At 49.2% G+C, this 14,783-nt stretch overlaps 1 protein-coding gene across 10 annotated transcripts in view; it reads right to left on the reverse strand.

Moving 5' to 3' along the window:
* The window catches only part of GSN (gelsolin), a 56,274-nt gene that overhangs the window by 7,994 nt on the left and 33,497 nt on the right, over positions 1–14,783 (reverse strand). For all 10 annotated transcript variants that reach the window (XM_070518840.1, XM_044778909.2, XM_044778910.2 and 7 more), the window contains 7 exons: positions 11,555–11,716; positions 9,626–9,775; positions 8,352–8,441; positions 5,734–5,866; positions 4,358–4,446; positions 3,974–4,189; positions 1,983–2,116 (listed from right to left, as the gene is read on the reverse strand). In XM_070518840.1, coding sequence (XP_070374941.1) covers positions 1,983–2,116; positions 3,974–4,189; positions 4,358–4,446; positions 5,734–5,866; positions 8,352–8,441; positions 9,626–9,775; positions 11,555–11,716 — 974 coding nt within the window. The remainder of the gene's footprint in view (positions 1–1,982; positions 2,117–3,973; positions 4,190–4,357; positions 4,447–5,733; positions 5,867–8,351; positions 8,442–9,625; positions 9,776–11,554; positions 11,717–14,783) is intronic.

Raw genomic sequence — 14,783 nt, forward strand, 5'->3', positions numbered from 1 at the left:
CCGGGGGTTTGCAGGTTCGGATCCCGGGTGCGGACATGGCACCGCTTGGCAAGCCATGCTGTGGCAGGCATCCCACATATAAAGTAGAGGAAGATGGACACGGATGTTAGCTCAGGGCCAGTCTTCCTCAGCATAAAGAGGAGGATTGGCAGCAGTTAGCTCAGGGCCAATCTTCCTTAAAAAAAAAAAAAAAAGAAAGGAAAAGTCTGAAGTTGTCAGATTGAGAGGCATTCTACAAAACAACTGACCAGTACTCTTGTAAGGTATCAAGGTTGCGAAAGAAAGGTAAAGACTGAGGAACTGTCACAGATCAGAGACACGATGATTAAATGCCATGTGGGATCCTGGATTCGATCCTAGACCAGAAAAAGAATACTAGTGAGGAAAATGGTGAAATTCAAGCAAGGCCTATAGATGAGTAAACAGTATTGTTTCAAGGTTAATTTCTCAGTTCTCAGCATTGCACTGAGGTTAGGTAAGATAGGAACATACAGGAAGCTGTGTAAGGGCTGTATGGGTTACACAGTTACAGATTGTGGGTTAATGGTTATATGTCTGTACTATTTTTGCAACTTCCAACTTTTCAGCAAGGCTAAAGTTATTTCAAAATAAAACGTTTAAGAAAACAAATCCAACAGCCAGTCATCAAAAAGTTTGAGACCGAATAGTAAGAGAAATACAAATTAAAAATATGCTGACACACCACTTTATAAGGTTGACAAACATCCAAAAGTTGGACAATACCATCCACCGGTGAGGCTGTGGGCAAACAGATACTCCCACTCGTTGCTGGTGGGAATGCGAAATGCTGCCAACCCCATCTGGGCAAATTGGGCACTATCTATCAAAATGGCAAGGACATTCACCCCTCGATCCAGCAATCCCACTTCTGGGAACTTACCCTACAGACATTTCTCTACACATTCAAAATGACATTTGTTTAAGGTTACTCATCACAGCAATGCTTGTAATAGCAAAAGACTGGAATCAACCCAAGTATGCATCAGCAGGGAATTTGTTAAATAAACTATGGGAAAGCCACACAGTGGACTATTATGCGGTTGTAAAAAAGAGCAAGGCAGTTCCCTATGTACTGCCGTAGCTTGATCTCCAGGAAGTGTTAAGTGAGAAAAACAAAGTGCAGGACAACATACATAGAATGCTATCCTTTGTGTAAGGAAGAGAGAGAACTAGGAATATATAGCCATTTTGCTCATGCAATCATGTACTGCATAACAACGCTTCAGTCAACGACAGACCACATATACAACGGGGGTCCCATAAGGTTAGTACCATACAGCCTAGGTGTGTGGTAGGCTATACCATCTAGGTTTGTGTAAGTACACTCCATGATGTTCGCACAATGACAAAATCACCCAGCGGTGCACATCTCAGAACCGATCAAAGATGTTAAGCAACATATAACTGTATTTGCATAAAGAATTACCGGAAGGATATACAAGAAACTAACGAAAGCGGTTATCCATGGAGGGGTGGCGGTTGGAGAATAGGGTAGAGAAGGATGGATGGGAATAAGATTTCTCAATAGATACCTTTTTATTCTGTTTAGATTTTTGAATTATGTGAATGCATTATCTATTTTTAAAAAAAAGATATTTTTAATATTAGCATAATATATTTAATATTTTATTTTTAATTTAAAACCGTGGGAGGATGAACATCCACACATACAGTACTTGGCATGGAATTGCGGGAGAGATTTTCTATTTGTTTCTCCCTGTTCACCACATCTCCTACAATGGACAGGTAATGTTTTTAAGTTTAAAAGTCGTTTTGAGAAATAAGACAAGTGGTGTTGCCCTGTGGATAAGACCTTCCCAGCGGAGTGTGGCTGTCCCACCTCAGGCCCACACGCCCTCGGCATCCCTCAGCCGTGTACACCTGCCGCCCTGGCTGCCCTACTCGGGGCCCGGCAGTGCCCCCCACGCTCCACCCCACAGCACAGGGCCCCAGACCCTCACCAGTTGTAGATGATCTGTCCCTGACGGCTGCCGTGGCGGTAGTTGTACAGAATGATGTAGCTGTCCCCACCGTAGAACTGCCCGTAGGTGGCGGGGTCCACAGGCACTTTGTTGGACCCTTCGACTCTCCAGATCTGCCGGAGCAAAGCCGGGCTCAGACACGGTGTGGCATGCCCACTCCCTGAGTCCGGCCAGCTGGGAGACCGCAGCGCGTCGGGTCAAGGCAACACAACAGGACAAGCTTTTGATAGGGGACTCCACTTGGGCTCAGACTGAAGTTAAATAATTTGCCCAAATCACAGAGCCACTAGGATTCAAACCCAGGTCTCCTGCTGTGGAACCTGCCACCCTGCCCCGCCCCGTACTTCCTCCTTGGAGAGCTCAGAGCTCAGCACGGGGACTGGGAGCTGCATGGGGGCGGTTAGAATGCGCTTTCAGTGACGGCTCGAGGCACAAATCAACATATGGCCTGGATTCGAATCAGGCTCCATCTCCTTAGAGGTTGTGCGACCTTGGACAACTTGCTTAACGTCTACGAGCCTCAGTTTCCTCATCTGGAAAATGGGAATAATAAGAAGACCTACCTGGAAGCGTTGTTGTGAGAACCGAATGAGTTTACTCATGAGCATCTTGCCCAGTGCCTGGCACAGGGGACAGCTCTGTAGGAGGCAGCTCCTTTTTCACTAGAATTATTGTTATTCCTAACATTACCATATCTGTATCATTATTGAATTGTCTGCATTTTGTAGATCACGTCCAGAGGCAGGGCCATCACTAGGTGACCTCAAAATGACCCCTGCTGGCAGATCTCTTTGCAGAGCTCCGGCGACTGGCTTTTCCAAATGGACACAAGGCCCTGCAGCGCCACCTGGTGGTGCTGTGGATACACGGAGCCCTCCCAGTGCCGGGAGACGGAAAACCAGAATATCTGGACTTTGAAAATTCTTGAAGGTGATGAGTAAAATGAAACACCATCTTACAAGTGAGGGAAGTGAGGCTCAAAGAGGTTAAGCAACTCAGGCAAGGTCACACAGCTGGGCTGCCAGGGCTCTTTCCACACTGCCCTGCCCTCAACATTTTCATTGCATCCTCCCCTCCCACTGATGTAATCAATGAATGATTAGTAATAATACCAATGACAAAAACAATTATAAATAGAAATTAACACTTTTGCTATTTCTGTCATGTGGAATGGAATTAATGTTTGCCTAAAGCAGACTTCACCTCATAAATATCTCTGGCCCTCTGCCCCACCTCTCCATCTCCACTGTGACCTTCCTGGTCTCAAGGTTGAATTCTCTCCCCTAAGTTATTATAACAACTTCCTCATGGGGACTCTACCTTCATTTTCATGCTTCTAATCCATTTTCACAGCAAGTTTTGAAAGCACAGAACATCTCTGCTTTTAAGGAAAAAGGAAAAAGACCTCACTAGCACTCCCTGGTTACAGGATCAAGGCCACACCCTTGGACATGGCATTCAAGGCTCCTCCGTGAGGATGCCATCAGCACCAGGATCCTGGGACAGCTCCCTGCCTGGAATGCCCTCCGCTCTTCCTCTCTGGCAGCAAACTCATATTCATACTCTGAGGCCTCACTAAGAGTCCCCATCTCTATAAAGACTGCCACAACCACCCTGCCCCAACTGTCCTTCCTGTGTTCCCATAACCCCTGTGCTTGCCTCCCATCTTCCACTGACCACACAGGTCGGAGCAATTGGCTGTGGCTGTGGTCACCTCCCCTCCCAGACTAGGCACTCCTTGCCGGCAGGGTGGGGTCTTAAGATATCTGGCATGAGGTCTGGCACACAGTGGGCACTCAGGGTATGTTGGTTGTCAAAATCAAGTAAGATAAAAGAATCTCATCTCCCCAAACTGCTCCAAACCTCAGAGAGAACCATCCTCAGGGAAGCAGGAGGCAGCACATGGGTCAGAGGTACCTGGGAGGGAGGCGGGGAGGGTGCTGAACACGCCCACCCCAACCCCCAGGTACCTGTTTCTGGCCTGTGCCGTCGTCATCCATGCCATGCTGGGCGGCCATGGCAGTGGAGGTGTGCAGGGTGGCGGCATCGAAAGGCACGCGCTCCACGTGGGCGATGTGGCTGGAGAGATAGGCCAAGCCCAGGCCTTCCGTCTGGTCCGGGTCCCGCCAGTTCTTGAAGAACTGCTTGAACAGCGGGGTCTCACCACCCTCGGGAAGGACGGAGACCTGGGAGGGGACGGGGAGGGGAAGCATGGACTTGGGTAACCCTGAGGACAGAGGCTGCCCAGCAGGGGTCCTCAGGTCAGCCTCAGACACCCAGACCACACTAAGCAGGACATCCATCCCACCCAGATTGGACCCATCCTCACTGCCCTACGTGGCTCCAGGCCTCACCTGGGTCTGCTTGGGGTAGTCCATCTTGGAGATGAAGTCGGAGGCCGTTTTGAGGGCAGCCTTCCTCTCCTCCATGTTGGCTTGCTTGCCTGTCAGACGATGGAGGATGAGGGGCCTGGGGTCAGTGCTGCACCCCAAAGCCCAAGGGTCCAGGGAAAGCAGCAGCCGAGCCTCCCTCCCTATTCTTCTTTGACTGTGGACAGCCCAGGCCAGAGACCCCCAGAGCTGACTGCTCCTGGAGCCCCTGAGGGGCAGCCCGGGGTCCTGGCTGATGACAGGCACCACAGCACCCACTGTGGTCCATTCACTGAGCATGCATTTTGTGCTCAGAACCATACATAAATTACTTCATTCAATCCACACAACAACCTTATGTGATGAAGAGCATTATCTTGCCCCCACTTACATATAAGGAAACCAGGGTCTTAGAGAGGTCAAGTGACTGGACCGAGACAAGTGGGAAAGCTGGGACTCAGCCTCTGCTCCATCGACTCTGAAGCCTACACCCCAGATGCTCCCCCCTCCCCCAGGCCTTCTGTCCACAGTGGGGGGCTCCTCCCACTCCAGTCTGAAGTTTGCCCCAACCGTGAGAGCCTCCTCACGCCTGGACAGCCCCTGGCTAGTTGCTGCCAGCCCTCAGTGCCCAGACTTCCTGTCACCAAGGCCGAGGGGCCCAGATAATAATAATAATAATTATTATTATAGCCACACATGCTCCGTCTCTCACTCCTTCTCTCTCTCTGCCATTCTCTATCCACCACTGCCTCCCTCCCCATTCTGTGCTCTTCCCGTGCATCACACGTGGAACATCAGAATAGGACGCCGATGAATCCCCTCGGAACATCTCAGGACCTCTCAGAAACATCTGGGCCAACCTTTTTCAAGAGCCTCCCACAATCAGTCCCACAAGACATTCCAGAGAGTTCCACGGACCCCTAGCACAGCGTCTACAAACAGAAACCAGATCACCTTCATGAAAAGCCCCAACACACATTAGCAAGGTACAGGCTCTTAAAAGTCCTGCAATAAACAAACTTGTGAAAATTATTTAACCCATAAACTTATTTGACCACAGAACTGTATGTTTTTTACATATTTTTTACAAGATGCCAATTAACCTCTCTGAGAACTGGTCTTATAACACACTTGGGAAACACCAGTTTTAGCCCAAATGGGAAATCTGAGGCCCAGAGAGGTAAGTAAAGTGCCTAACATCACACAGCAAGTCAACTGCTTTAGCCCAGGACTCCTGATTTCCATTCAGGAGCCTGCGACTGCCCCAGGGAAAATGGAACACACACTCCAGTCTCCCTCGAGAGCTGAGTTCCTGCAAGGCCGCCTGGAGCTGGTTAGAACGCCTCCTCTGTCCCCAGTACCTTTCCAGACAAAGATTTTCCCATCTTTGCCGTGGTCCAGGATGAAGCAGTCCTCTGACCTCAAGGCCCCCTGGGCGAAGGGATTCTCATCAGCCACAAGGGAGACCACCATGGGGCCCGCGCCATTGGAGACCTGAGGGGACGAGAGAGAGGGAGCCCAGCACGTGAGCGACTTCCACCACCTCCGCCTGCCCAGAGAGCATCCCCAAGCAACACATGGGGTGGTCCACGTCCCGAACCCGACCCCAAACATCACTGCAGAGTAACACCTGGACTTGTGCCCTCAAGCTCTGAGGCACATGCAGATTTTCTTTCTCCCTCTCTACTTTGTTACACCACGTCTGTGACCCACACACAGGAGTAACATGGAAACTGCACACGGAAAGGGAGAGAGGATAAAATGCAGGAACGTGGGTGGCATAGGCATCCAACTGTACGGTTGGATGAGGCGATAGATAACCAACCTCATCAGTTAAAATAAGGAAAAAAGGAAATAAAAATAAAAGTAAAAAGATCTAAATGCAAGGCCAGCCTCGTGGCATAGTAGTTAAGTTCATATGCTCTGCTGTGGCAGCCCGGGGTTGGCAGGTTCAGATCCTGGGCACAGACCTACACCACTCATCAAACCACGCTGTGGCAGCATCCCACATATGAAAAAATAGAGGAAAATTGGCATAGATGTTAGTTTAGTGACAATCTTCCTCAAGCAAAAAGAGGAAGATTGGCAACAAAAGTTAGCTCAGGGCCAATCCTCCTCACCAAAAAATAAATAAATAAATCTAAATGCAATGTGATATCCTGGATCGGAATTTGGAATGAAAAACTGGGGATATTTGAATAAAATCTGTGGTTTACTTAATAGTATTGAACCAATATTAATTTCTTAGTGTTGACAGATGTACCTGGTTACATTAACATGTTGAGGAGAAGCTGGATGAGGGGTGTATGGGAACCCTCTGTACTATCTTTGCAATTTTCCTGTAAACCTAAAAATCACTCCAAAATAAAAAGTTCATTGAATTAAAAAAAAAAGTGTGCCATACTAGTGAAAATTCAGATTGACACTATCTAGTGTTGACAAACTAGGTACTTTCAAAACCCTGGGGACAGTAATTTGGGAGTCCTTCCAGACTGCAGTTTAGTAACATATACCAGAACTTTAAATAATCAGTGTTCTACACTTATGGAATACTTACTATGTGCCAGGCACTGTTCTAAGCAATTTATATAATTTAATAACATATAATTATACAACTCCTTTAGTCCTTGCAACAACACCATGATAGTTCTAGAATTATCCCCATTTTATTCACAAGGAAACCAAGGCACAGAGGGGTTAAGTAACCCGCACAGATAGAAAGTACCAGACCTGGGATTTGAACCCAGGCCGTCTGACTCCAGAACCAGTATTTTCAATCACAGACTCATTATTCAGCCTTTGACCCAGCAATTCATGTCTGGGGACTTGCCTTGATGCCATACTTAGCACAAGAGCACAAAGAGGGACTGTTTGCAATCAGAAAAGGTGGAAACATCCTAATGTCCATCACGAGGGGTCTGCTGACATTCTTACATTCATAGAATAGAATACTATACAGCTGTTAAAAAGGGTCCTGTGGCTGTTTATTATACAAGGATATTCCTGACCATATTGAGCAGACAAAAAGAAGGCCACAGAAAGGCATGAAGAGTTTAGATCCCTTTATATCAAACAGAGATGGAAAAGTATATAGTTAGACACAGAAAGATATAATCTAGAACATTCCTTCACCAAAATGGTAACCATGTAACCATGGTAACCCCCAGAAAGGGGTGAGGTATTTTTAATAGAGCATTGCTACTTTTGTAATGAAAACTCATTTTAAAAATAGTACTTAATAGTATCTTAAACTAATGAAATTGCATTGACTTTTATTTTCCTTTTAAACTCTTGAGTATTGCTCACTATTTTTTTTTACAATGAACATGTACTCCTTTCATATCAGAATAAAAATCAATCATGTGGTTTTTCTTTGGACGTGCTGGGAAGCTGCACCCTCCCCTATTTTGTTGTTATTTTACCGCAAATAAGCCGAGGGCACAATATGAGCAGCGGGGGCGAGGCCGGGCTCTCCCAGAGCTCAGCAAAGACCCTCAAGATAAGCTTCAATTCAGTTTTAAAAATCCCAAGGAAGAAATTATAAATAAAGCCATTGACCAGAACCCGCCTCCCCCCTACTCCCATCTCTGCAGTAGCTCCCCAAGTATTTTCCTAGGACACTTTTCCATCAGTTTTCTCCGTGGACTCTCAGAAATCCTCCAAAATTGATCCTACTGCCCTTCTCCCCACCTTACAGACTGGGAAACTGAGACCCAGAGAGAGGGCCTGTGCTGCCCAAGAACCACGGACGAACATGATGCAGCTGTGCCTGCAGCTGATCACATTCTCTTACTCTGGGTGCAAGAAGGTAAAGGAAGGAGATGGGTGTCCGATGGAGACGTAAGGAAGCCGAGCCCCGCCTCTCCTCCCTGCCCCCTAAACCCGCGGTCAAGGTCCCAGGGCAGTAGCTCGGGAGGACCAGGTCTCCTGCCTCGCTGTCCTGACCCCACACCCAGGGGACAGAGCAGCTGGGGCTCACCTTGTAGAGCTTGGCCAGCTTGCGGTTGGCCGCATCCTCCTTGACTGTGTCCTCGGTCCCTTCGGGCAGAGTCGGCTTGGGGCCCAGCACCTGCAGGAGATGCAGAGATGGAAGTAAGGGTGGCCATGAGCTCCGCGCAGCCTCCTCCCTCAGGGACGGGCCTGGGCTCCTGAGAGAGCTCCCTCCCCAGGCAAACAAGGACCACATGGGCACCCATGGCAACCCTCCACTGAGGGGAGGAGCCCCTCCAGAGATGTCCTGCATCTCTTCACATGCCTCCTGTGTGCAGAGCTCAACCAGATCTGCCTGTCGAGTGCCTCCCTCCCTGTGTTCCTGTCTCCAGCTCCACGAGAACACCCTGCTCCTCTGCCTGCAGGACAGTCCTTCAGATACTTACCCTACCACCTCCTCCTAGGCCTTCTGAGAACATTAAACACAGCTACTGAACGCTTCTACCACATGCGTTTAAAAGATCTCATTTAATCCTCACACCCATGATGAGAGGTGAAGATGAACACTCTCATTTTACAGAAGAGGAAACTGAAGTCCAGAGATGAAGTAACTTGTCCGCACAGTTATGAAGTGGCTAAGTCAGAATTTGAACCCACATCCCTGTGACTTCAGAGCCTATTTTCTCTCCTCCATTCTGGACTACCTCCAGCCTCAACAGTCCCAACTCCTGCCCCTCCCAAGCCACAGCTGGTGTCTAGGATTCTGCCAATAATAATCACCTTCTGTTCTTTCTAAAAACCAGGACTCAATGCCCCCAGGCAAGCCGGAACCAAGTGGCATGGAGCAGAGCTCATGGTCTCCTCCTTTTCCTGGTGAACTGTGCCTCTATTGATATGTCCTCAATGCACAAAGGCTGGCAGTCACATCATGCAGTTGACTAAATGCACCATAAACTACCAGGAATGGTCAGAAGAGGAAAGAGGGGATTGGGTCTTGGTTGTCTCTTTCTGACCTGGCTCCAGCACCAGGCTTGCCCTCAGGAGATGCCGAGACCCTCCGCCTCAGCTCCTTTGGAGGACCTGGCCCTCCCAGTTGGAGGGTGTGCCTCACAACCCCAGCATGCACCACGTCCTGAGATTCCAGCCCCACTTCTCAGGGGAGTCTGGGAGTTGTCGGGGAATCTGCTCCTCCCCACTTTCTAAAGATCTCCAGGTGCGGAAAAAAAGCTTACCTCAAAATTGTCTACTGAACGGAAGAAAGAAATGAGCATCCTGCCCCATGCTGGGCCCCACCCTGTACCTCTGGGACATGGCTGCGGGTACCTGGAGCATCGCCTCGGGCTCAGCGCCTTCCTCAAACACGGACACTTGGGCCCGGCCGCTCCGCTCGTTGTCCCGGATGCCCTTGGACACCTGCGTGGCCTTCAGCCTCTCAAATCGGTTGCTTTTGGAGCCGCACCACTGATAGATGTTCTGTAAGACAGGGATCCCACGTAAGGCAGTGCCCCACCTTCACAGAAGCCCCGCCCAGTGACAGGGCAAGGAGAAGACTGGGGTGTATGCAAGCTCACCTGTTCTCTGCTCGCCCAGGTGAGGGCCAGTGGAGCGTGCACATGTGCACACCCAAGAACCATGGGTGTGATCCGCGTGCACCGGGGTAGGTGAGGGCATGGCTTGGGATATGTGGTTTTTCACAGATACAACTACACATAGAATGTGCATAAAAAGGTTTGCCTGCTGGTGGGAGCAGAAATTGGGACGGCCCCTTTGCTGTAACTGCTAAAAGCTCAGCACGGTCATGCACCGCATAACAATGCTTTGGTCAACAACGACCGTGTATGTGACGGTGGTCCCATAAGATTAGTACCATGTAGCCTAGGTGTGTCATAGGCTGTACCATCCAGGTTTGTGTATTTACGCTCTACGATGTTCGCACAAGCACGAAATCGCCTAATGATGCCCTTCTCAGAACGTATCCCCGTCATTACGCAACACATGACTGTATGTCGATGTCCTATGACGCGGCAATCCGTTTCCTAGGAATATTCTCAACAGAGGTGCGCTCGTGTGTCCCCCAAAAGATGTGTGCAGGGACGTTCAGAGTAGCACCACTGTAACAGCCCCAAACAAGAAACCACCCCAAGCGTCCGTCTACACCAGAAAGGATAAATGAATTGCGGCAGAGCTAGCTGATGGAATCTTACCCAGCAAGGAAAATGGACAATCTACAACTAAATGCAACAATACAGATGGAGCTCAGAAACAGAATGTTGAGCAAAAGAAGTCAGACACAAAAAAGAATGATTCCATGTGCACAAGGTTCAGAAACAGGCAGAACTACACGATGCCGTTGAGAGCTCAGGATGCTGGCTACCCTTGGGGGTGAGGGGACTGGAAGAGGACAGGAGGGGCTGGTGATGGTCTGTCTACTGATCCGGGTGTTGGTGACACGCCTGCGTTCACTTTGTGAAATCCATACAGCTGTGCACTCAGGATTCACAAGCTCCTCTATGTACCTATCATACTTTAATGAAAAGCTTACACTGAATAACTGTGAGCCTGTGTTTGCATGGACGTTATACCACATGTGTATGGGCACATGAGCTTGGGGTGGGATGTGTGGCCATGTGGTAGGAATGCACATGGATTTGTGAGGAATGTGTACAAGGCATCACACATCTGTAAGGTGGGCCCAGGAAACCATCCCACACGCCTTGCTATATGCAACTGTGCATGTGCACTAACACGTACGACACACACATGTGGCTCCTTGAACAACACACTCAAGTCTATGCATGTAGGTATTCATCATGGCGCCAGGTCCATGCCTGGTAGGCAGGAGCCTATAGTTCCTGCACATGCCTGCCATGTATTTGTAAGTGAGTGACTATATGTAAAAAGGTACACAAGATGTGCATATGAACACAAGAGGTCAGGGAGTCTGCACGTCAATCAAAGTCTGAGTACGCTGTGCATGAGGTCTGTGTGCACACGTTTGACGGGTTTGAGTCTACAGCGAGTTTGACTCTGTGGGAGTCCGAGTGCTGGGCACGTCTGGATCTAAGTCTTTGCAGGTGTGTCTGACTCATGCATAGAGCACATGTGCGCCTGGAGGCTGCTGTCCCTGTGGCTTGCCCTGCCCGTGTCTTTGCACATATGTGTTCACATGGGTGTGTCCACCTCCCCAGAGTCAGGCCTGGCCAGGCCAGAAGCATCGCAGTGGTCCCTGGGAAAGGGCAGGGCAGGACTCACGTTGCCCAGGTCCAGGATGAAGCAGTCGCCATTGTTGAAGCTCTCCCAGGATACGGGCACCTCAGTAGCACGGACCACACGCCGCCCTTTGACCTGGAGGAGCCTCTGCACCACCACCTCATTGGGCACCACATGCTTGAATCCTGATGCCACGCCTCCTTTCTGTTGGGTCAAGGAGACAGCGTCAGTCCAGGGAGAGGGTCCAGAGAAGCAGATGTGGGAGAAACGGACGGGGTTGAGTTGAAGAAACTTCCGGCCTGTGGACGAGTGAGCTTCCAGAAGATTCCCCACCCACTGCACCTGGCTGCCACCCTGTGAATCTCATACTCCACTAACAAAGTCCCCTGGGGCTACTTTCCTGGATCAAAGAGCTGCAAATTTCCTTTCTTAAAACCAGCATTTCCCAAAGGATGTTCTAAGGAAGCCCAGTCCCCTGAGATATTCTGCAAGGATAGGGTTCCACGATCAGGTAAGCACAGGGAATGCTCCTCACCTGCCCCCCGACTGTTACATGACACTCACCAGCATGATAAAGGCTCCAGGAAGTCCTCTGGGAAATGAACCTGCTGGCCTTTGTTTTACACAGCATTTCTCTACCATTTTCCCTACTTTATTGAATCGAGAAGTGCTTTTCTCCACCACATCCTGCCTGAAGCTCCAGTGTGCTGCAAAACCCACACTGAGAACTGACAATCCAAAGCTTTCTCACCCTTCAGGGCTCTCTAGGAGACTGCTCCAGCCCCCACCCTCCCTCTCTCTCCTCCTACGGTACAGCAGCAAGTCCCACCCAGTGGTGCCTTCAGAGGCAGCTGTGGGTAAGGGACAGAGCACCCACCTCAGGTTCAAGTCCCTGCCCTGCCACTACAGTGCTGGGTGATGTTGGGTAAGTGTCTTCCCCTCTCTGAGCCTCAGGCCTCTCCTTTCTGAAATGGAGATATAACCCTCTGCTCTGCCACCCACTGCAATCGTCCCCCAGTCCCAGGGAGGGGGTCTCAGGAGGGCTTCCCTGCTGCTGTCAAACTGCCCTCAGCTCCGAACAAAGCCAAGGAAAGGCAGTCGGGCTTTCTCGTGAGCAGTCCCCAGTCCCAGGTGCTCACCAGCCCTGGGATGTCAAATCAGAGCTGAGAAAGAAGGTCCTAGGAGCTTCCTATTTTACCCATGGGTAAATGAAGCCCAGAGAAGTGTGGTGACTTACTCAAGGGCACTCAGCAAGTGGGTGGCAAAGCCAGGGCTTGAAATCTTATCCCTTGCTCCCAATCTGGCACTCGTCTCCCTGCTCCACGCATCACAGAGGTGGAGGCAGAAGGGCTTCCACCCAGGCCCGAAATGTGGCCTCCCCATCCAGGCCCGTCTCTGCAGTCTCACTTGCGGTCTCCTAGTCTGACTCTCACAGCACAGACTCCACGAGGGTAAGGAGACGAAGTTTAAATCGGGATTCTGTTATGTCTACAAACAGTAAGCAACACAGAAGTGTTTGTAAAATGGAAACTGCCCCCTGTGCTGGGCGTTTTGTATGATATGTGTCATCTGCGTTATCCCCATCTTCCAGGTCTTACAGCTGAGGAAAGTCGAGCCCAGAAGTGAAGCGACTTCCCCAAGATCTCACACCTAGTAAATGGTGTGACTGATTCCATAAGGCCCACATTCTTCAGGTTTTCTTAGAGCAAAAGTGACTAGGGCCACCCAGCGTGGAAGGCAGGAACAAGCCACACGGTTCAGAGCAAAGTCGTTCAAGTAGAAATGCTTTTTTTCTGCTGTGAGTGGAGCGCCCCCTGGTGTCCCTTCTTGGTACCAGCATGAGGCCTTTCAAGAGCATCCCCAAGGGCTCAGCAGGGCTGCCCAGGCTTTCACAGAGCCTTTCCTCCAGCCCTGCTTCCAGAGCCCTCCTGCTGGGGAGGAGGGAAGGAAGGGCATCTGGAAGAAGATGCAACGTCCTGCACTCACGTGGTACTGACCCCAGAGGCTGCACTCGCTGAGCCTGTGCCAGGAGCTGGGGTCCCTGCTTTATGGACGTGGTCCTCACAACAAACCCCAAGGTAGGGACTCATTATCCCACTTGACAGGTGGAAACTGAGGCGCAAAGAGGTTAAGCCCCGTGTGCAGGGTCCCAGCTGGTTGGTGGCAGTGCTGGGTGTCACCCTTCCAGGGACCCAGCCTTGCCTAAGTCTGTGGGCAGCCCTGACCCGGGACTTCATTCTGCTGGAGGGAAAGAGACAGTGGATCTGAAAAGCTTTTCCGAAAGGTGGATTCCTCAGAGACGAGGAAATGGGGAGACGGGGGGGGGGGGGGGGAGAGAAAGACCCTTTGCATTTTTTATATGTCTCTAAACTATTTTACTTGTTCAAGCATGCCTTTTATTTGTTACTAAAGAGTAGAAACATTTTTTTAAATGCGGAAAAGGGTTGTTTTATGTCACAAACCTTGGTTCCAATAAATTCTCTGCATATAAACTTAGAAAATACTTGATTTCTAATAATCGTGGCCATGCATTTCCTGATTAATTAACTCCTCTAATCTTATCGATCTAGGAAGTTAGACTTGGGAAGATAAGTTAACAAAAAAAGAAAAGCAAGCCTGTGGAAGACATTAGTGGATCGATAAGCACAGGGGGCAGGAATGTTTTGAAATTTTTGTTACTTTACTATAATCTTTAGGATTGAGTGTTGCTTTCTAGGGTCTAATCATTAGGTGGGCAGAGATTGGCATCAAATTATTTGAACAAAATTCCATAGGATAAACTGTTTTAAAAGCCAGTTTCCAAATCAAAGTGATGAGATCTATATATATCTCATATATAGAGACGGTTCTATATATGAGTATACATCTCTATATGTTCATATCTAGAGAGAGGAAAATTATCCACCATTTGATATATATCTCCAAGGAGAGAATCATGGGGGACTTTCACTGTCTAAAACCTGTATTTCTATAATGTTTGACATCTTACAATAAGCTTCTATTACTCTTGTAGTCAGAAGATGGGAAAAAAGCTACAAAGATTTACATTTTAAAAAATGTTAAAACTGTTTATAAAACAAAGAAAATGCATTGATTGGGGCTGGTCCCCTCCACGCTCTAAATTCAGGGTTCCTTATCTAAGAAATGGGAGTGATTCTGTAGGTTCCCCCATTGTGTTCCTCAGGGCCAGGGGCTTCTAGGACTCAGCGCAGCCCAGATTCTGTTTGAAGAAAGAGTTTCAAATTACCAGGCCCCAGGGGGTCTCTAGGGT

Source organism: Equus asinus, chromosome 10 (genome assembly GCF_041296235.1).
Source record: "Equus asinus isolate D_3611 breed Donkey chromosome 10, EquAss-T2T_v2, whole genome shotgun sequence".
Classification (NCBI taxonomy): domain Eukaryota; kingdom Metazoa; phylum Chordata; class Mammalia; order Perissodactyla; family Equidae; genus Equus; species Equus asinus.